The sequence below is a fragment of the Dipodomys merriami genome, unplaced genomic scaffold (genome assembly GCF_024711535.1).
Source record: "Dipodomys merriami isolate MVZ:Mamm:240054 unplaced genomic scaffold, mDipMer1.0.p SCAF_69, whole genome shotgun sequence".
Taxonomy (NCBI): domain Eukaryota; kingdom Metazoa; phylum Chordata; class Mammalia; order Rodentia; family Heteromyidae; genus Dipodomys; species Dipodomys merriami.
The window spans coordinates 2,612,501-2,639,329 of record NW_027206279.1 but is presented as its reverse complement, the minus strand read 5'-3'; the positions used below and the strand labels follow the sequence as shown (position 1 = coordinate 2,639,329).

General features: G+C 44.7%; 1 protein-coding gene across 12 annotated transcripts in view; it reads right to left on the bottom strand.

Annotated features, from left to right (window-relative positions):
* Cdin1 (CDAN1 interacting nuclease 1) overlaps positions 1-26,829 on the bottom strand; it is a 207,743-nt gene that overhangs the window by 115,161 nt on the left and 65,753 nt on the right. For 11 of the 12 annotated variants that reach the window (XM_070005746.1, XM_070005747.1, XM_070005751.1 and 8 more), the window contains 5 exons: positions 21,648-21,727; positions 21,233-21,282; positions 17,073-17,140; positions 6,269-6,334; positions 5,588-5,693 (listed from right to left, as the gene is read on the bottom strand). In XM_070005746.1, the coding sequence (XP_069861847.1) occupies positions 5,588-5,693; positions 6,269-6,334; positions 17,073-17,140; positions 21,233-21,282; positions 21,648-21,727 (370 nt within the window). Of the gene's footprint in view, positions 1-4,839; positions 5,002-5,587; positions 5,694-6,268; positions 6,335-17,072; positions 17,141-21,232; positions 21,283-21,647; positions 21,728-26,829 lie in introns of all 12 variants that reach the window. The other variant, XM_070005742.1, reaches the window with a different exon arrangement.

Here is a 26,829-nt window from a genome sequence, read left to right as displayed (position 1 = left end):
CCACCAATACTACTTTGCTCCACATCACTAAATATATCATTTTTACCAGTGTTGTGTGGAACTGACCAAATGCTGTTGCTACAAATAGAGGCTAACGTTCAGGTCCACTACCACCAGAGTCATCTGGGAATTCATGGATTACTTCAATGTGGAGGAATGGAGAGCAACAGCATTCCTCCCCTCCCCCTTTCACTTCTGTGCCCTCTACACATCACCGTCGTAAGTCTCGGATCCTCTATGTAAAAAATGTGCCGCTCCTTCCAGCTCCGTGGTTGTCAGCTAGGCCGTAACCTCTCCATGCCTCAACTTCCTTATGTGAAAAGGGGTTAGAATATCAGTACTTCTAGGACTGCTGTGTGGATAAAGTGCTCACCCCAGGCCTCCGACACAGGTGATACTCAGTGTTAGCTACAGTTGTGACCGATGAGCTGGTTGTTTCCCTACTGGACTAGATTAAATTCCCTGAAGGCAGCATCAGGTTTCACGCACTTTCGTATGCCCTGAAACTCTTCATACACTGTCTCTATAAAGGGGGAACTCAATACACATACACTGACTTTACTTCTATCTAGACGGACCAGTTTGCTACCATTTGTTGTTTGCTACCATTTTTAATGATGAAAACATTCATTTTACATGAAGACGATAAAAGGCAGTAACTGGCAAAATACTATAGTTCAATGTTGAGTGCAAAACAGCTTGACATAGTGGCCTGTTAGCACATACAATGGCTTGATTTCCATCACCTTCACCCCATTTGAAGTACTCTTAAATTATCAGACCTTCCGCCATCATGGATGACTATTGTAGCCTACTAGTGACATTGTTGGCCAGGTTTGAGTTCTAAAACCATCCTCTTTACTGAATAAAGGGAGTTTTCACCATCACTGTGTTACTAAGGAAGTTCACATGGGGACGTGGTAGTTACTAACACAGCTTGGCTTCCCAACAAGGGAAGGAGATGTTGAGAACCATCGAAGGTTACAAGGCACCCGCTGGCAGAATCCAACAGGACCAAGAGGGAATGTCAGTGCCCGTGATGCACACGAGGAAGGAAGGAAAAGAAGAAAATGGAGTTCATGCAAATCTTTTTTTTTTTTTTTTTTGTCAGTTGGAGGGCTTGAACTCTGGGCCTAGGGAGCTGTCCCTGTGATCTTCAGCTCAAGGTGAGCGCTCTACCACCTGAGCCACAGCCCTACTTCCGGTTTTCTAATGGTTAATTGGAGATCAGAGTCTCACGGATCTTCTTGCCCAGGCTGGCTTTTTGTGAACCACGATCCTCAGATCTCAGCCTCTTGAGTAGCTGGGATTACAGTGTGAGCCACTGGCACCCGGCTACACAAATCTTTAGAGTCAACGGTGAGAACACAAGTGGAAGAGCAAGCAGGGCACAGATGAACACAGCTGGCTGGCTGCTTTATGTGAATGTGGTAACGGTGAACATCCTGTTTATCTAGTTCTTGGTTGATTCTGGAACTCATATTCGCATAGGAAGTAGACTTTATACAGACTTCTTATGTATGAGAAGAGCATGAGACATTCGAATTCTATTTGTGACTCAAATTCCTGTTGCGCATGTGTGAGAGGGAATGCGCAGGCACACTAAGGCCATGGGCTGTCCACCCCCAGAGCCCCGGAGGTTCCTGAGCGATACTCAGCACCACATGTTGCTCAGAAGTGAGCAAGACACGGGGGCATGTGTGGAGCCGAGGGCAGACTGAGCTCTATCCACACCAGGCTTCCTCTCTCCTTCCACCCCGCAGCACTGCCAGAGAGCACGGGGCAGCCCGGCCCAGCCTGTTCTTGGCCCTGATGCCTCCTTTACCTCGTTTCCCTGGGCTCTGGGATACTTATTAAGGAAAATAAGGGTCATCTGAACGAATACTCCGAGAACCACAACAATCGATCTGACTATGGTTTTCAAATCCAAGAATTCAAGTATGATCATGCTGGGTGGCGAGTGTGCTTGGCAGCTTTCGCGCAGATTCTCCAGCTATACGCTTTACGTCGAGAGAACACATGGCTCTTCCTGCCCCACCGCGTGCCGCGGCCACCTAAGCTTCAGGGGCCAAAGAGGATTTTAGCTTTAGGTTATCCATTACTCTCATCCCAGAACCATTTCATGATTAGAGACCTTGATCCAAACACCTAAGACAGTATTTCTATTTTTGTTGAGTTTTGGATGGAGAGTCATCATTAGAAACCCTGAGTGATGAGACAAAATACGAGTGCTTCGTCATATATATTCCAGACACTGACAAAAAATGCTATTTTATTATGAGAGAGCATTTTTTTAAAGTACTGAATACAAAGAGAATGCTTCCTGCCTCCTCATTGAATATCTGGAGGTTATGCCAGCTAATAACAGTGTCCAGTAGCTGGGATGATGGGATGTCAGTTATCTTGCAAACAACTCCACTTTCAAAAATGGAAAAGTAAATTATTATATTTTACCTTTACAGGAGTCCCCTCAGTGCATTTGCTAATTATTAGTCAATCTATCTCTTGCTGCTGCTGCTACTTGTTAGGATGTAGCAGCAGTGCTTCAGAGGCTGCTGTAATTGAAGGTTTGCAAGAGCATCTAGCTGAGGCACATTACTCTGACTTAAGACAGATGCGACCAGCCTTGTTTTTAACAGGACTGAAATAACTGAAAATCTGTGATTTGGCTAATTGCAGGCTTCCTGAAAGTATCTTAACACAGGAAAAAACTTTGGCCATCCTCTGGAAAAAACCTTCCTCGAGTCTGCTTCTCAGCCCATTCTAAATGCCTCTTCTCTCGAGTTCTAACAGACCAGAAACAGCCATCAGTAGACCATCGAGTAAATAACTGATCTTTAAAAAATACTTAAGAGGTAAGAAATGAAGTGAAATCAATTCTTGTGGCAGAGGTATTAGCTTAGCATTGCTTGTAGGAGAGGAGACTCTCTGGAGCCACATGTCCAAAAATCTGATAGCTGAACCTCGGCTCTGGGTCTTTTCGGTAGTGCATTAATACGATCAAGACCGCATTTCCTCAGAGCCCTCTCCTCCCATCCTACCAGCCCACAAGAAGCGGCTCTGGAAGACACACAGCGTGGCTTCCTTAGTTGCTTCCTTCGCAACGCCGTGCACACAAGCCCCATCCAGGGAGTGAGGCCCACACAGGGCGACCGGCGCGTCCCCAGCGCCATCTGTCCGAAGGTATACACCATGTCGGGACCTCAGACTCTTGCCTTGCTTTTGGCCACCATTTGCTTTTTTGGGAATTAAATCTTCCCAAAATTAAGGCCAAGGAAACAGCAGATGGCTTTTAAACAAAATGGACAATAATGTGGGACTGACTGAAAGCTTCCATATATCAAAGGAGATGCAGAATGCACATGCAAGCTTAATGTTTTGCTTGAAAGTTCAGGTAATCTGCACTCATTATTATTATTATTATTATTATTATTATTATTATTATTATTATTATTATTATTATTATTATTGTCAGTTGTGGGGCCTGAACTCTGGGCCTGGGCGTTGTCTCTCAACTCTTCAGTTCAAGGCTAGCACTCTACCACTTGAGCCACAGCGCCATTTCCAGCTTTTTCTGCTGATGTGGTGGCTAAGGAATCGAACCCAGGGTCTCATGCCTGGGAGGCAAGCACTCTGCCACTGAGCCACCCTCCCAGCCCTGTATTATTATTTTGAGCCTGCAGGTCTATCTTGGCGGTCCATCTTGAAGGCAGGTACTTAGATAATGCTTTAGCTTTTCTGCAGATACCTGGGTTCATCAGTAACTTCTAGGTAGGCATTTCCTCCCACAACAATCCCATCATTTAAAACCAAGAAAGACTTCCCCTTATCACAAAATACGCCATAAATGGATTATACCCACTTAGCTGGCATTCATTCAAAGAAAGCGTTCAGAGTATTCAGAGTATGTAAGTCAACAGTAGTCTAAGTAAAAGATTATATTGGAAAACGTAGAATGCAACATAATCCTATTAAAACCCCACCCACAGGCAACAGCATTAAATTATCTACTGTTCAGACACCCCTCCAGCCACGTCAGTAATCACAGGTTTATCACACAGGTGACGAGATTATTTAATAATGCTTTGGAACGGTTTGTGCTAGGCACTCCACAGTTTTGTTGTGTGAAAATAAAGATGTAATTCTGGAATTTTAAAGTAAGCACTACTGCTTGGAATTCAAATTACACTTGGTCTTCAGAAAAGACTTGACAGGGACCAAATAAAGGAAGGTAGTCTTCATGAATGAACAATTTAGTCTACTGATTTTTTAAAAGTTCTTTAGTGACCTAAACCTAGGCAGCTTAACTTCCTTGCCACTGCTCACCCTATGCCATCAACAATGATGCTTTCTTTACCGTTTCAAACTCATCATAAAATTGCTAAAAATCTAAAATTCAATTTGCCACATTACTGCTAATTTGAATAATGGCTGAATAAAACACAGGAAACGCTGAAGCAGCATTGATTTCTAAAACATTTTGCACTTTCCTCCTCCATCCCTGTAAAGTAAAGCTTGGATGCGACGCGCAATTACACAAGAAAATCAAGAAAGCCATTACGTTCAGCATTTTGTCACGGTCATTGTTACCATGGCAAACAGTAGGCTTAGTTTAGCACAGCCGCTACAGGCCAGGTCCGCAGGCCGTTTAGAAGGCTGACTTACAACACAATGACAAATTCCTAACCTGCCACTGTTCTTGTCTTTTTTTCTCTAGGACAGGGTAATGGCTCACAGATGCTACTGTCTCCTGACAATCTCAGTGTTTTTACCGCTATCTTGTTTGGGGATAGTAATGGAGGACCACAACTCATCTAGGAAGTTTATCATTTGACCCACCTCCTGTTTCCAGCAAGGACAGGAAATCTACCAGTGTTTCAACAGCTGCACTGTGAATGGCACTGGGGATATGCTGGGAATCTGGGAATGGCACAGCACAGTGTGGCGAGAAGAGGCCCCAGAGCCCGCAGAAAGCAGTTTCCTCCCCCGAGGGCTGGGTATCTGCAAAATGAGAATGAGGTAGCCTCTTCTAGGCAGGAAAGCAGGGAGGTGTAGTTGACAGAACTAGCTTTCCTAATTGCCGAGGTTGCCGTTGCTCCAGGAGTGTTGGCAGGAAGTGGGAGGGAGGAAACCGGGTTCACACTGCTCTGAAGTATGTCATTCCATCCTTTATATGGTATGGATGTGTTCCTCAGAGCACTGGGGGTAACTACTTTCTATAGTCAGAGAGTGAACCTAAGTTCCACACCAAAAAGTCCAGTGTATATATCGTAATATGCATTAAACCTTGTTAACCGTATTTTAAAGATAATATACTATAATATACTAATGTACTGGGAACAGGAAACAGAAGATAAACTAATTTGAACTCATGCAGAGATTTTTTTTTTTAGTTTTAAAAAATGGAGCAACATGACAAAAGTAGAGATGTTTAAATGATCTGAAATGAATACATGCATCCAGTTTCTCTATTTACCAGGAGAAAAGAAAGTGACTAGCATTTTTACCATCCAAACAAAGTACTATTTTGCTAATGACATTTCAGCTCAGTATCGTTTATCTTCTAAGAAAAATGGTAAGGCCTTACCTGTTCCAGTAGCTCCAGAACTGGTCATGCAGGTAGGCGTGGTGGCTGCATTCATCACCAAATGAGGCTTTGCTTTCAATCCAGTGAATGATGTGTCCTTCTACAGCTAGGGGACAGAGCATTACTAATGTACCCCAGGGAAAGGGAAGATGGGAAATTCTGAGCTGACACAGGCCTCTACACCTCCCACCAAGGAGGAGGAGTGGGCACTAAGTAGGGATGCAGTTAGGAAACAACCCATGTGTATGTTCAGCACAGGAAAACCCAAGCGCTCATCACATCCTCTTATTTCCACCACGTCCTCCCAGGTGCTCTTTCTTCTGAGAGACACTGCCTTGGAATGACAGGAGACACGTCAAGCCGACCAGCGTGAGTCTGGCTATCCATAAAAAACTCAAAACTCAGAGAAACGGGTTGAAAATGGCAGCCGAAATGTCTTAGCAGGGCATGTTCATTGCTCGACTATATGCAGAAGTTTGTTGGGCACAGATTTCATCTGAGCCTGTAATTTTCTGCTATTTCTAAAGATAATCTTTTCCAACTATTTCGCCTTTTGGCTAAAATTTCATAAAGCTAATCAACTCTGATAACATTTTCTAATATTAACACATTTTTTAAAAGAATGGGAAAAAATTCTGATTTTCTCTATAAACAAATGAGTACCAGAGAGTGAGGACTTACCAACTGGTACTTGTAAAATAAAGTCTGGCGTTTTGTCATAACCCTTTGCACGGAGCTGATCTTCATCTACGGGAAGAACAAACACCATTACTTACAACAGTGTTCCATTAACAAGACAGCAACATAATTGCTTTTCTTTCTTAAATATGTGTAAAAATTACTAATGCAGTCTCACATAGCTTTCTTATGCATGCAATGCTGTGTCAGAATAAATGAATTTTCCTCTCAAACCTGAAGCATAGTCACAAAAATGCTTTTTGTCCCCTTTGCATTTTTTGTATTTATTATAAACATCATTATTCCAAGCTGTCATTAGCTATCTTTTTTTGTAATTGAAAATACTCAAAATAAAGAAATAAGCTTACTGATTGAAAGAAAGGATTCTACTCCCATATTCTTAAAATTTTTCATTGTTACCAGCCAACACTGACAATTTCTAGTAAGTCACAAACACAGGTCTATACAATTATGAAATAAATGCTTTCACTAAGGCAATTAACCAAGTTTAGTTTCAATTAGTTAAACTATCTCTGTATACAAGGAAAGGACAGGACAATGAAAACACCACAGAAAATTAAGTCCTTTGGTATGCTACTGCTTCTGGCATTTATTAGGCTGTACAGCTATGCATATGTACAGCTGTACAATGTGGAATTCTGAAAAGCATACACGTCTAAAAAGATTGTTTTTCCCTAGGATGGTTCAATTTCTCCATCGTTTGTAAACATCAATGAATCATTTGGAAGGAAAGGGAGCACAAAAACAGAAAGCTTGACCAAGTTGGAAAAACTTGCTTGATAAAAGAAGGAAAAAAATATCCTCCAGTACCTCCTAAATGCTGTCCTTGACCTGTAGCAGCATTAAAGAAGTGGGGGCTCTCCGTGGGAGTCTGGAGTGACCTGGTCATCCAATTCCAGACACAGCTTTCTGTCTTCACCCAGCCTCAACTAATGGCCCAGTCACATAACAGGGAAGGCCGTGTGGCCCTCTTGTGTGGCACAGCCATTCGCCTGCCCGCATCACCTGTGATTAGAATTAATGGCCCATCCCTTGTGTTGGGTAGCTCATTTCCAATCCATTTGTCAGCCCAAGACAGTGGTTACATGGGCAATGTTCAGAAACTCTGCTTTAGAACACGTCTGTGTACACCCTGGAAAGTCAGCATTTTTAAACGTGAACAACCTTTTATGAACAAGACACAAAATGTACCTATTTATGCTGAAGTCTGTTAAAAATCAATATCCAGATACTGAAGGATTAATGCTAGATTTTGGAACAACGTTCCTGCTGGCATCTAAAAACATTCCAAGCTAACGGGTGAGATAATGAAATACAATAATACAATTTTCTTTTTTCTTTCCTTTTTTTTTTTTGGTCAGTCATGGGGCTTGAACTCTGGGTCTGGGCGCTGTACCTGAGTTCTTCAGCTCAAGGTGAGCACTCTATCACGTGAGCCACAGTGCTGCTTCTGGGTTTTCTGGTGGTTAACTGAAGATAAGAGTCTCACGGACTTTCCTGCCTGGGCTGGCTTTGAACCATGATCCTCAGATCTCAGCCTCCTGAGTATTTAGGATTACAGGCTTGAGCCACTGACACCCAGCACAAATTATTTTAACACAGGAGGATTTGGAAACTAGGCCTATAGAAGAATAAGAATAGAATTTTTCTACCTTCAATTGTATTCAGACCATAATCAGCATGTTTAATGAAAAGGTTTTTATTAAAGCCAACTCAGGTGCCCTGAGTGGTGTTTTAGTGGTGATGAGCACATTTAAAAGCTGAGGTGACATTAAAAGAGATGAATTAATATTTTATTAAAACTATTCTAGTTTGTTCAGTCTTTGCAGATGCTAAAAAAAACTGATTATACTTCTGACAGCAGCTCAAAACAAAATTTCAAAGGTCACCAAGCAATCCAAATGCATACAGCAAATCCCTTTAAAAGCAGACACACATTCCTATACATAGCACCAGAATTACAATTACAACAGTTAGAATTGGAACTGCTTGAGTTACTTACTGTGCAAATTTAAAAACCCAAGTCCTCAAACCTGATCATAAAACACTGAGTGAAGAAAAGTTTTCATCTTCTTGTGGACATCTTCAAAATACCACTGGTAGATAGTTTGTCTGTCTACACCCTCACACATACACCCCTTAATCTCTTTCCCATCTACTTTGTCGGTTTGAGGTTGGTTCAACTATAGCTGCACCCGAAGGACAGCGTGCCACATCTGTCATCACCCAAGTTCTTACAGCCAAGTTACCCCAAATTCCCGAAGCACCCTCCCCTCAGTAAACCTGCATTTCCTGACCTGCAGTCTCATTTTCACATTGTTTCTCTCACCCTACATTTCCTAAGGAAGAGGAGGAAACCACCTGGCCAAGTTCAGAGGAAAGAATGCCAGTCCAAGAAGGAGCACCGATGAGTAGGTAGCCTTGCTCACCCGTTATGGGCCCCAGGAAATGCTCCCAACACTGGGCACCCACTAGTAGAGAATTCAAGGCCCGCTGTACCTATCTGGCCTGGTTTCTACCCTTTGTAGCATGTTTCTTGAAAGGTGTTTCACTATTAAGAACGACCGTCCTAACCGCCAGGCCTGTTTGGTTGACCGGTCACGCGTCCAGTTCTGACCTGGGCTGTGTTCATCGGCCTATCCCATCTGCCCAGCCCCGGCCTGGGCTCTCTGCTGTCGTGACGCTGTGTCTGACGCAGCCTCTCCCTGGGCCGGGGCTCTGAGGTCAGTTCTAACTGTAATGTCCCATCCGCTGCTGCACTCTTCCCCTCGCACATGCCCTGCCCATATTTAGTACTCGAAATGGACACCTGAATAAAATACAAGCGTACCTTAAAGAATATTCGTGTTTCCTACAAAGCCTACCTAGACGGACAATAATCTTACTTCGTGACTTAACTCCCTGGGAAGAGATGGCCCCAAATTCAAGGTTTCACTCAATCATTCCTGTTGTTATTTCTTAATCTTTGGTCTCATTTGGAAAGTGAGGGGCCTGTACGCCCGTTCTTACTGGGTGGCAGGATTCTCAGCTCTCCTGTTCCTTCAGTGGCTATGGTCCTGTGCACAGTTTTACTTCTTAGTCTCATCTTTCACACAGGTTCCTATGGTATGTCAAACATATTTGAACAGACTAGTTTCCTTATGATTCTTTGATTTCCCAAGTAGGAACCAGGTATTTCAATGAGCTATTTTTATTCAAGAAAAAAAGATCATGTAGAGTGAGAAAATTAGTTACAAAGGGATAAGGAACATTAATGTTCACCCTGAAATCAACCTCTACATCCCAAACACCTATTCTTTTTTCGTGTGTGTGTGTGTGTGTGTGTGTGTGTGTGTGTGTGTGTGTGTGTGTGTAAAACACCCAGGTCTTTATTTTTAAGTTATCAGGCCTACTTTTGTGTGTGTGTGTGTGTGTGTGTGTGTGTGTGTGTGTGTGTGTGTGTGTGTACAACACCCAGGTCTTTATTTTTAAGTTATCAGGCCTATCTTTTGAATTTTGTTTTCTGTCCCAGTCCTTGAACTCAGGGCATATATGGTGAACGTTTTTGCTCAAGGCCAGATGCGACTTACTTGAACCACAGCTCCAATTTGGACTTTTAGATGATTAAGTGGAGATAAGAGTCTCATAGACTTTCCTGCCAGAGCTGGCTTTGAACTACAATCCTCAGATCTCAGCCTCCTGAATAGCTAGGATTATAGGTTGAGGCATTGGGGGCTGGCTTTAAGGGTAATTTTAGAATTATATATGCATAAGGAACACTGTGAACATTCAATTTCTCTAGCCTGTGAATTACCCTCTCCTCCAAATACCTAAAATAGCCAAAAGCAATTAAGTACTAATTACACAATTTCTTTTTTTTTTTAAATAAAGGGGTGATTTTGAGTCACAGAATAAAACACATCTGAAAGTAGTTAACATATACTTAAGAATCACAGGGAGTGTGAAGACTACTAAGAAAAGATTTTTTGTTGTTCTGTTTTATTTAAAGCTTTAAATTTAAGAAATACCAATATTCCAGAGAATCTATGCAAAGTCCCAGGTCACAGTTTCTGAAAAATGAAATGTTAAGTCTGATGTGTTTTTCATCTACAAATCTGTCAAGTTTCCCGATACTCTGTGTGTAAGATTTAAAACGTCCCTTTCAGCACCCTGTGTATCTTTACTAAATTGAGGGATGGCAATAGCTATGTTTGAGCCCCAGTTAAAACTAATGTATCTTTTCTACCCCAGCATTTTGTTTGCATTCTATTTTCCCCCAAACTTGGCCTGATTTAGTATTTAGATCTAGGACTTTTGCTTCTCGTTGTCTTAGGTTCTTAAGAGTAAGTTTCACTGTGTTTTCTACTTAGGCAATCAGTACGAGAGGAGGCCGTGAGGTACAACCTGCACCAGGGTACACGGGACAGACACGTGCCGAATGGAGACAAGGCGCACATAAATGAAATCTTTACAGAACCCCAAATTTCATTACAGCCATTAGTTTCAACCTCTTCCCCCAAAGCCTCTTATCAAAGCCACTAATAAGGACCACAACTGACTGCTCTGACCTTGGCCTCTTCTTATGTCTTTAGGGGACAATACCAAGGAAATCTGAAGTGCTCTAAAGACAGGAAACAAATGGAGGTCAAGAAGCTGGAGCAGAGTAAAAAGATGTGAGGTAGCTTAGTTGGTCCCTGCTGCCTGGTGGCGGCAGGGACAGGGGACAGATGCATCAAAAAAGTAAAACTTGTACTTCAATCATTCTACGTCCTTTAGATTTAATGCTCGAATAAAAGGTCACACACACACACACACACACACACACACACACACACACACTCTTCATAGAATAAGAAGGCTCAAAACAAGACAGGCTACTTACTGGGAGGGCATGAGCTGTGATTCAAGGCCTGAGGCCAAGTTCTTCTAAAAACAAAACAGAACAAAGCAACAAAACCCAAGGGCCTCAGACAGTCATTAGAGCCTTTTCCGAATCCGGACTTTAGAGGAGCGTTTGGTGTGAGCCTTGGTCAGCCCCGGCTGGCTCCACGCAGTCACGTGGTCTTTCTGTGGGGCCAGCCAACGCTGAGAGCCAGTGTCCTCACAGAGAGGCACAGTGAGCACTCTGTGACACAGAGCAAGGGCAGCCCGTGGGCACCTGCGGCTGTGAACACGCCAGCCGCGCAGTCCCTCCGCCCAGGGCCTGACCCCGCGAGGACAAGCCTGCTGCCGCGCCCGGCACTGCCGCGCCACCTTGCACCGTGAAGTCACGACCCCGGCCGCCCGGCCGGGGGTTGGCTGGCTGATCACGGACGGACCTTTCTGCGGTCCACAGCTATCACAGCAAAAAGAGGCCCAAATTTCCCCGGGGTGTCCAACTGTACAGAATTACCAGACCAGCAACTGCCAGTGATCATCCATGTTTCCTGAGGATAAACCGGCACAGAAAGGTGCATGTCCAAGGAGACAGAGAGCCACCAACGGCCTTGCTTTGTTCCCTGGATTCCAGATACGTATCCAGGTCCATCAGTTCTCAATCTCTCTTTTCCTCCTCTATCAGCATGCGTGCATGTGTGTGTGTGTGTGTGTGTGTGTGTGTGTGCATGTGTGTGTAAACAACTCTGGTCTGTCATTTACAACCAAAGTAGCTGCAAAGCACGGCGTGGTGAGCAAGGCTGCAGGTGAACAGACACGAACGACCTCCCGTGGCAGTGGGAGCCATGGAGCCAGCGGCAGACAGACTACAAGGAACACACAAGGTGGAAACGAGCCGTTGGTGATCCATGGACATCTCATCTTCCAGAAAGCACTGCGTGTCTGGCTCAGCCCTGTGTCTAGGGAAAAGCGTGCATGAGAATACTGGATGAAGGGGAGCAGGCAGTGGTCTCCTATCCTGAAATTCCTTCACAGCCCCAGTTCCCCATTCCCCTGCCTAGTATCACAGTTCAATTTCTCTTATTTTAGACAGGAATGCAAACGGCTGGTTCTGCATGAGACACTCAGAGATCTCTGGCCCCCAATCTATGCCAGCTCGCTTCATTTCTAGTCTCTCCACTAACATCGCACAGAGACCATCTTAGCATTCGGTGTCTATCTGCTCCGGCTACCCATTCACCTGAAGTGGACATCACCTCCCAGCCCAGAGTTCTCGCTGTAGGTGGGGATAAAGAAGCAAGGGCCCATGGAACCTTCCAGCAAAGACCCTCATTCCTTACGGCACGAAGCCGGCCTGCTGTTCAGAGCACAGCCTCCCGGAGTCCCTCCGAGCAACGCAGGAATGTTGGACGAGCACCTGTGGGAAACGTGCGGAAGAGCGAAGGCTGGGATGGAGAGACTGCCGCTCGGGCGTCACTCAAGATGATGGTTAGCATCTCCTAACAGGAAAACATTGGCTGGAAAGAATTCCTCCACAGCCATCCTTTCTAAGCCAAACTTAACAAGGATTTGCCCCAGACAGTGGCTGTGGAAGTCATTAATGAAAGTCCAGGCAGGGCGAGCGTTTGGTCTTCTGTTTCATGTTTATCCCAAAGGTGAGAGCAGTATCACTGTCCGGCCTCTGCACTGCAGTCCTCTCCGCAGCTCTCAAACTCCCACAAACCCCAAATGAGGAAAAAAGAGGGGAGGAAAGAGGCAAGCCGAGCAGGGGATTCAATTTAGCACTTGAGTGATACACAGGGGAAGAAGTAATTCAGCAGCAGACACAATGTTGCCGTGCAGAGCCATTGGTGAATTCAGCCAGCCTGGGCCCAAGGCTCTGACATCTCCTGGTAGCTGACCAATAAAGGTGGACTCTAAAGTAACTACCCTTGGAGTAACTACTGACACACTGACATATACACATATTTAAATCTCCCTGGAACTTTCCATGTTTGAAAATGTTCTTAAACCTTGAATGGTGTCTGCCTACAGCAAGCACTTAAAAAGTTAAGAGCTCAAAGCGCGCATCCCACAGGCGTGGTGGCAAAGGTGCTGGGGAAGGGGAGCAGAGCAGACACCCAGGCCCCCACCGCAGAGCAGACAGGTCACCCTTCAGTGGGCGCCCTCCCCGGTGAAGCACAGCGTGGTGCGTGCCCCTGTGCTCGCGGGCCTCCATGTTCTCGAGGAAGGTGCTGGAGGTGAGCGCCTGCCACAGGGATCCAGCCTCCCACGGCAGCAGACCTGGCGACAGCACCCAGGGCTGGGCGTGGGAGGTCAGGGTCTGTTTTGATGGTACTGGAAAGAGACCACAGGGCTGCATTCCACCACGTCGGCCACACCTCTAGCCCTTTTTGTCTTAACTTTAGGTAGGGTCTTATGCTTTTGCTTAGAGCTGCCCTGGGCTGCGATTCTCCTACCTGTACCTCTGGTAGATGGGATCACAAGTGTGAGCCACCACCCCTAGCTTGCTTGCTGATATGGGGGACTGTCACTAACTTCTTCCCTAGCCACAAGTGACCTCCACTTTCAGAGATGCTGGGATTACAGGTCTAAGTCACAATGTGTGACAGTTCCATGGGTGTGTGACAGTTCCATGGGTGTTTATAATCAGATTAATTACTGTCACCTCGAATGCAGTCACAAGAACTTGTTTTTCTTTCCTACAGTGAGTGCGTGAATCCTGCCTGAACAGCGTGTGACTACAGTGTGTGCATGAGACCTGCACACTGCACTCATCAGCGTGTGACTATAGTGTGTGCGTGAGCCCTGTACCAGTTGCTCACATCTGTAATCCTAGCTACTCAAGAGACTGAGATCTGAGGATCACGGTTCAAAGCCAGTCCAGGCAGGAAAGTCTATGAGATTCTTATCTCCAATGATCCACCAGAAAACAAGAAGTGGCTCTGTGGCTCAAGTGGTAGAGCACTAGCCTTGAGCTGAAGAGCTGAGGGACAGCACCCAGGCCCAGAGTTCAAGCCCCACAATTGACAAAAGGAAAGAAAGGAAGTTATAATCTGTATGTTTAAATGGATTGATACCTAAACAAGACTCCATAAAAATACTTGCTTTAGGGAAGTAGTTCAGATTAAAGGTCACCAGAGACTCAAAAGTAAAACAGGTGCCAGGTGCTGGTGGCTCACTCCTATAATCCTAACTACTCAGGAGACTGAGATCTGAGGATCGCGGTTCAAAGCCAGCCCAAGCAGGAAAGTCCATGAGACACTCTTAGCTCCAATAAAACCACTAGAAAACCAGAAGTGGTGCTGTGGCTTAAGCAGTAGAGCACTTGCCTTGAGCTGAAGAGCGCAGGGACAGATCCCAGGCTGAGTTCAAGCCCCACAACTGACAAAAAAAAAAAAAAAAAGTAAAACAGGTTTTCATGTCTCAAAGAAAATTCAATGTGTGTACATGTGAGCACTCTGTTTACACACCAGCATTTTCCCATTTGTAGATATGAAATGAGAATGCATTTAAAGTGGCCTAGCACTAATTAGCTAATTAATAATTGTGGAAAGTTAATGAATCATTAGAAGAGTTATTTCCAAGGTAAAAGAACTACCCCTCCATAACTATTTTCACACAGGGCTTTGAATTCTCATGTTTTAACAGGACTGTTGGCTTAGTACTACATGAAAACACTTAATAGGCTGAGACTACACTATCAACTTTCTGTATGCTGATGAGGAAATACTTCAAAATAGGACTGGGGCTGTACGAAGTTGGCTAAACCTCCCAGAACTCAATTGATTTTAGAACTCAGTTAATACAGTTTGGAGCATGTATCCATAAAATAGTTAGCTCTATAGCCCAGAGCACAGAGGAGCACGTGGGACCTGTCGCTTTCAGTTTCACATCTGTCTTGAGTAGCATCCAAGTAGAAAGAGCCCTGACCACACTGTCAGGTTGCCTTTGCTAGCCCTGGAGAATCCATCTCACACACTTGATTCTGGTAAGCAAAGACCTAGAGCTAAGTGTAGGCCATGCTTAGGCCCTCTGCTATCACTTCCATGGGGCTGCTAGTCTTCGTGACAGAGGCAGTGAAGTTAAGCTGAACAAAGAAATGGGCTGGAGGGCTGGACTGACCTCACGCAGGCAGATGGTACCAAGGCAGTACCAGCAGGCAGCTCTGAAAACACAACCGTGCCCATCCTGGCCATTAGTGGAGAGCCCAGTGTGATCGTGAATGTAATAACCTATCAGAGCTCTCCATTCCTGAAATACATCAAGCACCCTTACCACTAGTTGTGAGCAACTGCCCATTTTATAAAGCTCTATTTTTAAAAACCAATTTGATCCTCTTGACTCACATTTTTCCATAGGCTCTTTTTCCAAGTTGCTCTTATGGAAACAATGTTTTGCATCCATATGCTTAAAGTTAACTAACTCAGTCATTGGAGAACACACTATTAATGTATCACCTTTTTTACCCCTATTAGAGAATATTTATGATATCTGAGTTCCAAAGTATCAACAGCCTTACACCACATCTAACTCCATTCACTCGTTTGTTAATAAAAACAGGGAGCATAGGACTCAAGACAGATGACTGCAGGGGCCTGGGAAGGTGGCTCAGTGGTAGAGCGCTTGCCTTGCATGCCCGAGGCCCTGGGTTCGAATCCTCAGAACCACATAAGCAAAAAGAAAAAAGCCAGAAGTGGCGCTATGGCTCAAGTGGTAGAGCGCTTGCCTTGCATGCATGAGGCCCTGGGTTCGATTCCTCAGCACCACATAAGCAAAAAGAAAAAAGCTGGAAGTGGCGCTGTGGCTCCAGTGGTAGAGCGCTAGCCTGGAGCTGAAGAGCTGAGGGACAGCGCCCAGGCCCAGAGTTCAGGCCCCATGACCGGACCCAAAAAAAAAAAAAAAAAAAAAAGACTGCAGTACATACTCTAACATACTCCTTTTCCTGACGCGAGACCACATATGGAACTTTCCCTGGCCAATTTGTTGTCAATTTTGGAATAGAAGTCTGCTTTTCCTTTACCCTCTGCAGGCCCTTGGATATCTGTGGTACTCTGTGTGGTAGCCGCATGGCTCACGGGCTCCTCTACAAAGCACCACTTTCTGAATGGGGACGAGCAATCTGTGGTCGCAGGGTGAGGATGGCCTTCATGGTCAGTGTGACACCTGTGCCCTTGGAGCTTTCATTTGTAATCTCCAGACACGTTGTCACTCGATTTTGATACCTCACATCTTGTATATACATTTGTCTAATCTGGGGAGGGGAGGGGGGGTAACAAAAGGCTGAAAAAAGGACACAGGATGTCCCACTGCAACAAGGATACCCACAGGACAGTATATTGGAAACAAACTTTACAGCTTGGGGGGGAGGGGGATGGGGTAGGGATGTGGGAGGTGGGGGAGGGAAGGGATAGAGGGACAACAACAAGGGAAGGGGCAACAATGGTTGACTGACAAGTAATGGACTCATTGCCTTACTCACGGGACTGTAACCCCTCTGTACAGTATCTGTACAATAAAATAAAATTTAAAAGAATGAGAAAAAAAGAAATACAAAAAATTTAATTATTTTGTCTTCAAGTATACACAAGAGTAGCATACCTGACACGAATTTTTCTAGCCACTCTTTTACAAATATTAAACATTTTATAGGCAATATTTGCTTCTTCCCCTCATAAGGCCTAGATTATGGTTAATATCTCATGACACCAAAAGTAATACTGCAGCAGATATTAAAGCCTTTTTTTAGCCACTTATTCAATAAACTATTAATCGCCAGCCTGTGCATGTATTGCGCATAGAGCAAGCCCCGCAGCTCCTGCTTGGTTCTAAATCTCCTCCTTCAGTAAGCAGTAACTGCAGGTGCAGGCGTTAACATACATGCCGGGTGCTCGAGCTGGTCCGGGCGGGCAAGGGTCTGAGCCACACTTACCGAGGAAGGACAGGTTTCTCTCCAGAAGCAAATCTCTCAACAGGACTTCGTGCTCATGACCGATGGCACTGGGCAGTTGCATTAAGGAAGGAACCAAAGGCAGAAATAGACCCTCAGGAAATGCTAGTATCAGATCTCTACTTCAAGAGACAATGGGCAAATCATGACAATTACAACTACTTCCCCCTGCAGCCTGTATTTGGGAGCAATGAGATTTCTACATTCACCCCCTTGTTTAACTGAAGCAATGGATTTTTTTTTTTTTTTTACAATTTCTTATTGTTATTGTAAAGGTGATGTCAGGTAAGAAGTCCATTTCATTTTGGACAGTGTCACCTCTTCCTTCACTCTCTCCCATCCCCATCCACAAGTTGTATAGTTCATCTTCAACAGTGTCTAGTAAGGACCACTGCTGCGTTTGTTCACCTTCTGTCCCTCCATTTCTTTTGTTTGTAGGTCATGGGGCTTAAACTCGAGGCCTGAGTGCTGCCCCTGAGCTTTTATGCTCAAGACTAATGCTCTACCACTTTAAGCCACAGCACCACTTCCCATTTTCTAGTGGAGAAATGAAGGTGAGTCTCATGGATCTTCCTGTTCAGGCTGACTTTGAACCTCAATCTTCAGATCTCAGCTAGGATTACAGGTGTGAGGCATGGTGTCTGGTTTGCCCCTCCATTTCTGTGTCCCTCCTGACCCTTCTAAAGACAGATAAACAAGCACCCAAGACAAAAAGACAACAAAGAAAAAGCATCTTGTTTCTATTTCTTGGAGTTCATTTTGATATATAATTTTATATGATTGGAGGCACATAGGCATTGTACCTTTGTGTTCCTCCTTTGGTCTCACTGTGTGTGAGCATCTATAGAGACCTGTACAGTATTTCATGTCCCAGGGTATTTTAGATTCAGCTTCCATCTATGAGAGAAAAAAATGCAGTGTGTGTCTCTCTGAGCTAGCTTGCCTCACTAAACGTGATTTGTTTTAGGTCTATCATTTCCCTGCAAATGGCATAATATGATTCTTCCTAATGGCTGTGCATAGGTAACATATTTTTTGGATCTACTCTATTGTACAGCACCTGGTCTGTTTCCATAACTTACTACTGTGAATAGTGTACCAATAGACATATGTGCAAAGTTTCATGCAGAACCCATCAAGAACATCTGATGAAGACCCCTTGGTGGTCTCTCGCTTCTTGGGGCATCCCGTATTTTAGAGCTAAATTATTTACTCCTAATCCACACAAATGCGCTCTCACTTTCATTGTTGTAAATTATTTACATCTAAAATGTTGAATCACGAAACTGAGGTTACTGATGGTTCAGAAATGAAACCCACAGCCCCGGATGCTTTCTCAATCAACCCATTATGGTGCTTTGCTTCTCTGAGCGGACCCCTGACTAATGGCAAGGCCCTACAGCCTCACTTTGGGAAGGTGAAGCATGGGTTTCTCACCTGTGGTGCAGGAGTATACACAGCAGACACCAGACAGCAGAGAGCACCATGTCAGAGTTCTGTCAGTCCTGTGCTGTGTGTGGAATCTCTCCACCAGTATGCACACAAACGCCCACAGGGGACAGTTCACACTGGTGGAAACAATGCAGCTACTGCAATGAACGGAGGTGCATGTTCACTCACACGGGAAGCCAGTACATTTTCTTCAGGGTAAAATAAAGTAATTCCTATTGTTTTTATCAGAGAGACATCTTTGTAAGCATATTTCTGTTCCACGAAACAGCTACTGCTTCAATGCAAAGATAAAATCAGTTTCTCTATACACATTCTAGTCTGTTTTATTCTTCATGATAAAAACAACCACCAATTTGAAGTTTGGGGAAGATATACTTCTTGATTATGCTTTGATATATAAACATATATGTAAGGTGTAGAAAATAAAGCTTACAAAAGCAGTCTCTTTACTGGCAAAAATTATAATCTAGTCTTTTGGTGAATGTAATTTATAGAGATGCATCCTTTTATCAACTGCAACCATGGACTACATTAAACTCTACTGGCAGCTAGAAGAGGAAGGTACATGTTACATGTTGGCCAAAAAAAAAGGAAATACTCCACACAGAACTTAAAATGCCCCATAAGCAGACATTAGAGTCTGTAAGAATATCTATTACTGACATAAGCCGTGACCATAGGCAAAACTTGTAAATAACCTCAGAAGCCATTTCTTAGCCAACAATCCAACAATCTAGTTTCCCGTAAGCAACTCAACTATTACTGAAAAATAGCCCCCCTGGCATTTACAAAGCCGTTGACTTCATACTGTAGCCTGTGCATATATAATTAGATAGTTATATTTAAAATCAATATGCAATCCTTCAAAAGACATTGTGCTTTTAAAACCTTAACTTTACATTGATTTTTAACTATCTTATGTGCTTTAAAATTAACATGTAACTCAGCTCCCGGCACTGAGATGGTGTTTGCCGTTCAGTGAGTGTGCTAAACTCTTATCACCGCAGCAACAGGGGGTGGCACACCCACAGTTTTTCACACTGGCATTCATTTTCAACTGAAAATACAAGTGCAGCTTCACTCTAGCATAGTAAAAGGCAAGCTTGTGACAATGCCATGTTTTTATTAATTTAAACTAGGTTAGGGAAACAGAGATAAAATGTGTGTGTGTAGGTATGGCTATATCACAAGTACTGAATATTTTTGCAAGAAGGCACTGTTAAAAGATCATTTTCAAATATTTTTCATATTAAAAGTTTTGAGGCAGGTGTGGTAGTACTCGTCTATAATCCCAGCACTTGAGAGGCAGACAGACTAAGAGTTCCAGGCCAACCTAGGCTACATAGGAAGTCTCTGCCTCAAAAAGTTTTCTTTTTTGGTTTTGTTTTTGTCGGTCGTGGGGGGTTTGAACTCTGGGCCTGGGTGCTGTCCCTCAGCTCTTCAGCTCAAGGCTACCACTCTATTGCTTGAGCCACAGCACTACTACCAGTTTTCTAGTGGTTAATTGGAGATAAGAGTCTCACAGACTTTCCTGCCTCAGCTAGATTTGAACCGAGATCCTCAGATCTTCAGCCTCCCAAGTAGCTAGGATTACAGGTGTGAGCCTCCAGTGCCTGGCAAAAAAATAAATAAATAAATAAAAAATTTAAATCTGAATTGAAGCCTTTGTGAAACAGGAAGAATATAAGAAATAACACAGAGAGATGTATATATGCATGTGTAATACACACATTTAACTCACAGAATGTCCAAAAAAATCTTGGCTGGTAAGCACTGAGTTACACAACAGGCTACAGTACCATCCACACCAACAAAACCTAGCCGGGAAGGAGAGTGTGTGTGAGTGTGTGTGAGTGTGAGTGTGTGAGTGCGTGTGTGTGAGAGTGCGCACGTGTGTGTGTGTGTGTGTGTGTGTGTGTGTGTGTGTGTGTGAAAAGGCACTGGCCTCAGGCCTATCACTGTGAGAAACTGCTCATTATCACTGAAATGGGAGTTCTAGTCAACATTCCCACTGTTGCCACAACACTATTAAATAATTAATAATGTCTGTTCTATCAAGCAGTATCACCCAATCCTATTTTAAGAAGTAAATGTAACTCTTCAGGAATCCCAATGCTTTTAATGAACAATGACTGGGTATCTGCTTTTGCAGCCTTAAAATCATATCCAAGGGAAAAATTAGCCCAGTTTCCATGAAAATGCTTATTAGAGATCCCAATGACTGCTCAGACTGTAACTGGCATAAAAGCAGTGAGACTCTACTGCCCTTTAAAACGTGATCGGCTCAGGAGGCATCTGAGTGAACATCACTTTTTAACTCCAGGCCCCCAATGTATTCTGCAACTCTTGATGGAATCGGGCTTGTTTCCTATGGAACTTGGTTATAGTTTCTAAAGACGGTCATGGGAACAGTTACATTTCAAGTCCTCTGCACCCCTGTACCTTCAGCCTCAGTGAAAGCCAATCCAATTGCAACCAGTGTGTGCGTGCACACCTTCCCAGAGCCTGTCTGGGTTTTCCTAGGCTGTAAAGAAGAATGGTCTGCCGTGCCCCTCCAGCTGATTGGATGTAAAATGGAAGAGTATGAGATGTGTTTTGTGAAGCAGAACTTCATGTCAGGTTGAAGCTAGACCCATCTCCACCGAGTCTGAGCCGTCAGCTGAACACCTAAAATTTTATGGGAAGGATACTGTTTGATGCAGTCCACCAGTGGTCCGTAACAGCAGTCATTCACAATGCACTGCAGACAAAGAAAGAGAAGGGGGGTGTGTGGTGGGGGGCGAGGGGGAGGCGTACCACAAAAACTACCATCCTAAAAGCAGTTATTAGTTTTTTCCCTCCACAACCCCACCCCCAAAAAGGAAGTGATCAGAAGACTATACACATTTAATCATAGAAAACAAAAATTACATGCTTTCTATTTACTATAAAAGCAAGCTATTAAAAAGTGCAATGCTCTTCTTGCAAATACTGCATTGCCATTTACGGTGCACCCTGACCTCAGTGATGGTTTATGATGACAGTAATTAAATGAGGTTTAAAATCCTTTACCCTGCTAGGCAGACAGCAGCACTGCCACCGAGAATGGACAGCCATGATTAATACCTGATAAACCTGATTTGCCAGGACTCCATCTGGAATCTGAGAGGGGTCCCGCAGCATACTGCTTACCACAGACTTCGAGGCTGCAGAAGGAAGGAGGCAGAGCATCAGCAGGCAGAGAACAGACTTAATTCAACATGAAAAATCACACATACCTACATATACACAAAGGGGAAAACAAAAACATTACTGATACTAAGCACTTTTTCCTTTTTTTTTTTTTTTAAATCTAGGGGAAGCTTTTAATTAGACCATTTGGCCAAAATTATAAGCCACATTGCCAGATTTGATGATGACCTAATTTTTCCAAGGTAAATTAACAAGCACAGACCTAAAGCATATGTCTACTTGAAGATAAATTAGCTCTGAGAAAGCCCACATGGTAAAGAAAAAAAACAAAAGCAATCAGGAAATAAAGACTTTACTTTTCACAGCGTGATAGCATATGCCCAACAGAACTTACAACAAAAGCAGGTCCCTTTTAAGGACCTCGATGATGTCAATAAAAGCAACTCTCAGCCATCATTGAAAACCAAACAGAACTGTCCTGACCTTTCACAGGAGCGGTAAGGAGGCAGAACTGGCCGACGGCAAATCATTAATAAGTGTGTATATGCGTGCATGTGTATACACGTGTGCACAGTGTGCACAATCTCTCCTCCCGGCAGATTCATTACATGTGATTTTGGTCAGGTGTGGTAGAAAAAGTAATAAGAGAGATTTTAAAAGTGAAATTTTAAATTTCCACGCGTTATCTGTGGAGATCTCAGGCAAGCCTGTGGTCCGGGCTGTGTTTCAGTCATTATGTGCTCTGAATGCCTGCTGTAACCTGCCTGCCTCCAAGAAAGAAAGGTACAAGCTAAGCCAACCTCTCAAGCCAAAAAGGGCCCATAAGAAGTGCTTAATTTAAGTGATACAAGTGCAATCTGAGGTGTTCTGAAAGGTAGAGAGTCTACCAGAAGCTGGCATTCCAGGGAGTCTGCCGTGTTCTAGGTAAAGAGTGTACAGGAAGATCTAGCCTTGGTTGCAGGCCCATGCGCCCCATGGTAGTTTCTGTGACAGCGTACGCCAACACAGTTCCTAGCTATGGGCACTCACACCCACTGCACAGGCAGTGCAGAAGTCAAGAGTGATTCTGGAATGGGGAATTCCACGCGTCCTGAGCCGGCAGCTTTTCCTCCAGGGCAGTCTCCTACACACGAAGGGGTGCCAGTGGACAGCCTCATCGCAGAAATGAGGATGCTCATGCTCCTGATATGGAGTGACAGGGGTCTGCTCACCGCCCCCCACCCCGCCATGAACTTTACACCATCTCTGGATGATGTATAATGACATACAACACAATATATATGCTATGTAAATAGTGGTTTCATGGTATCTTTTTGAAAGCAAGCAAGGAAAAAAGTCTGCAGCGTTTAGTACAGACGAATCCCACATTTCCCCTGGCAGTTGGCCAAATCTATGCACTTAACTAATGGGCTGGGTACCTACTGTGTGCGTGGCAGGGTTACATTGTCTGTGTACATGAAATATGGGTCCTCCACTTGCAGATGAGACTCCTGCCCAGCGACCACTGCAGAAGGCCGCGGGGCGGTGACGGTTGTTGGACGCGGTGGGTGACATCCCCAGCGACATGGCAGGGTGGTGTCCAGGTCCGAAGGACGGAATGTCACAGCCACGTCAGGGCTGCCTGCGAATCAATTCTGCCAGTTTTTCAAGGCAGTGACTCCCAGACATTTAGCAAAACGGTTTAGGATCTGACACTCACAAACACAAACTGGTTCACACTATTTAATTACATAGCTAAGAAAATAAACACAGATTGTGGATCCACATCATTCAGAAATTGAGATGAGCTTTGGTTTAACATACTAAGTTCTTTATCGAGTTCAGTGACGTACAAACATGGACACAGTTGGTAAGTATCAGTAAATACTGTCGAAATAAGCAAACTGCATTGTACTCACTTAAGCTAGTGCTGTTTGTATAAAAAACACGTACATGTTAGCTATTGCCAATGTTAGTCACACAACTGCATGCTCATGAAAACCTTTACAGACTCGGCAGTCAGCTGTCAACAGGTGTTGGCTGGGCCAGACCCATCTCCATGACCAGCTCCCCACCCTAAGCAGGGCTTCCTGGGCAGGCCCTCCTTTCAGCTCCGCCCCTTCCTCTACAGGAAGTGGTGGTGTTATCTGAGCTTACGGAACTGACCTCCCTGGCAAGTTCTTATGTGAGTCTCTAGAAAAAACAGCCAGCCCAGCATTCTGTTAAAATTTAAGTAATAGTAGGAACCAGATCAAACTGAAGTGTTGGCTTCATTTTATAAACTTAGACTGCCGCCAACTCTTTCTGACGGAAATCACCAGGGATAAGTGGACCACACCCTGAGACAGTGAAGCAGCAGACCATCATCTTAACAGAGGAACATTACGGCAAAAACAGCACCAAGGAGATAATAATATGCCTCATAAACTTGCTCAGTTTCCTGTCCTCACTCAAAAGCCTGGCTGGCTGGAGGAGACCAAGGCAGCGGCCACACAGTGGTCACCCTCCCTGAGCCCAGTTGGCTGCCACTCACCCACGGAGGGCGGTGCCAGCCCCACCTTTCCCATGGTGCCAAGTGGGCTTGGGGGAGCAGCCCGCGCTAGCGGGAGCGGGCCATGGCTCTATGCAGGGCATCTGTCCCGCGTGAAGAAAGGATCGATACACAGGCGGCCTGTGCCCAGACATGCCACCGTGGAGAACCACAGAGCGCATCCCAAGCTCTACGCAAATTCACTGTCCAATCACCAAACAAATGTTCTCCAACAAGAGGAAGGGTAGACTAGGACCTGAGCAAAAAGGGTCATGTGTTTTCAAGGGGAGAAAAGGAAATAACAAAGAAGAAAAAAGTGTCAACGCCCACTGTCCTCACAATGTAAATCTGGGTGCCTGTGTGTGTTGGGATTAAGAATCAGGGCCATCAACCTCTTGAAAAGTGGTCCAAGTTATAAAAGCACCAGGAGGCAAAAGGGGTTGCTTAAATTGAAATAGTACAAACTACATACTGGCTTCACATTCGTTTTATCCTAGTTGTAATTCTTCTGGAAATACTGGAGTTTGAACTCAGGGCCTTGTGTCCACAGGGCAGGTGCATTAGCACCTGAGCCACTTTCCAGTTCTTTGGCTTTCGTGCGCTTTCAGACAAGGTCTTGGGTTTCTTCTGCTTGAACCACCATCTTTCTACTGCTACTTCCTGCCCAGCTGAGGTCCCGGGCCTGAGCTGTGTCTGGCTTATTTGTTGAGGTGAGGTCTCACTACTTTTTTGCCTGGGCCGGCCTCAAACTGTGATCCTTCCAATTTCTACCTCCCAACTGGCTAGGATTATAGACATGAGCCACTGCACCCTGCCTTCTCACTCATTTAAAACTTAAATGTTTTTCTGTTCCTCTGCCCACTGCCTTTCCTATCAGAGAGAAAGCTCTAGTATTTATCTTTGTCATGAGAATGTGGCTCAGCATCAAGAGCTCAAGAGCTCATTTTGCTATACTGCAGAATTTCTGAACCTCCTTTTAACAAAAAAGTTCAGGGAAAAGTTGTTTGTTTTTGTTTTTGAAGGAATCAAAAGGAGTGTAGATCAAACAGAAGAAAGAATCACTGAGCTCAAAGACTGGCTATTTGAAAACACAGTTGGGGAACCAAAAATAAAAAGAAACAAAGAAGCCTCCAGAAACTTTGGGATATTATTATAAAGGCAAATATGTGCATTATCAGGGCTCACAGAAGGACTTGAAAATGCCAAACTGATAAAAGAAATAATATGTCCAGGTGTGGTGGCTCATACCTATAATCCCAGCAATTCTGGAAGCAGAGATGAGAGGCTTGATATCTAAGGTCAGCCCAAGCTGACCTTAGAAAGGAAAGAGGAAGGGAAGAAAGAAAAGAATGTAAAGAAAAGCAAGTTAGCAAATCCTGTAATCCTCCCGGATGGTAGAACAGATGGACTGTAATGCAAGGGCAGACTGGGGAACAGCACACAACCTTCTCTGAAAGCTAGAGTAAAGCAAAAGGGCTGAGGCCTGGCCCAAGTGGTAGAATGCCTGCCGAGCAAAACACAAGGCCCTGAGTTCAAACTCCAGGACCACAAATACACGGAAAACAAAAAGGAATAACAGAAAATCTCCCAAACACACATATCCAGATGTGAGGAGGCTCCAAGTCACCACTCAGATTCGACTCAACCCTGTCTACCCTAGATGTGTCATAACCAAAGCTCAGACAGCTGTAGGAGAAAAGATGGCTAGCACACAAGAGCACCCCAACGCTCTCAGGAGAGGCTTCCCAGAGAAAGCCTCCCAGGCCGGGCGAGAGCACACAAAGTTCCACAGTTCTCACTGAAGAAAACCTTCTATCCAAGAACACTGAACCCAGCTCAGCTCTCCTTTAGTCATGGATGACAGAGAGGGATTCCCAGACAAGCAGCACATCCAGCCCCACAACCTGTCCTGGAAGAACCATTGCTTGCCCTCGTCATGGGGGTTCAGGTAAGTGGCCCGCTGACGCTAGCAGGAGTTAAGGGGAGTGAGTGTGTGCCCCGGGAGTCCCCCACGCCAGGCAGCCAGTACCTGGGCTAAAGCCCAGACAAAAAAGAGCTGGGATCCGGAATCCCAGATCACAGACACCTGACCATGACAGACCAGACAGCGCAGCCTGCCTGGTGGACGGACAGAAGGACAGAGGTATGGGACTGTACAAGAGTGCATTCATGGAAATGGAGATGAGTACATTTTTACGGAAATCAGTATGCACAGTCCTCAAAGTGCACCTGCCCTGTTAGCCCCAGCTGGTGCAGCTCAGTGATTCAGAGCTTGCTCTGCATGTGTGAGGCCCTGCGCTTGACATCCTGCATCACATAAAGAAAGGAAAAACACCCTAAACACTTGCCTGAACTCACTGAAATGGAGTGTTCTGATGAGGTAGCTATGCCTGTCGTACAACGGGAGAGACTGAGGCACGAGGAGCAACAGCTCTCAAAGTCCCCGTGGGTGATGGAGCATGATTTGGGACTGGCCAGTTAGGCTGTTCATGCCCGGGATTCCTCAGCAGGTCCACTCCTCTCTGATGCAAAGGCAATGGGAATATTCCCAGGGAGGCCACTTCCCACCAGTACTCCCTCCGCCCTGCTGCCACCTCTGGTCCAAAC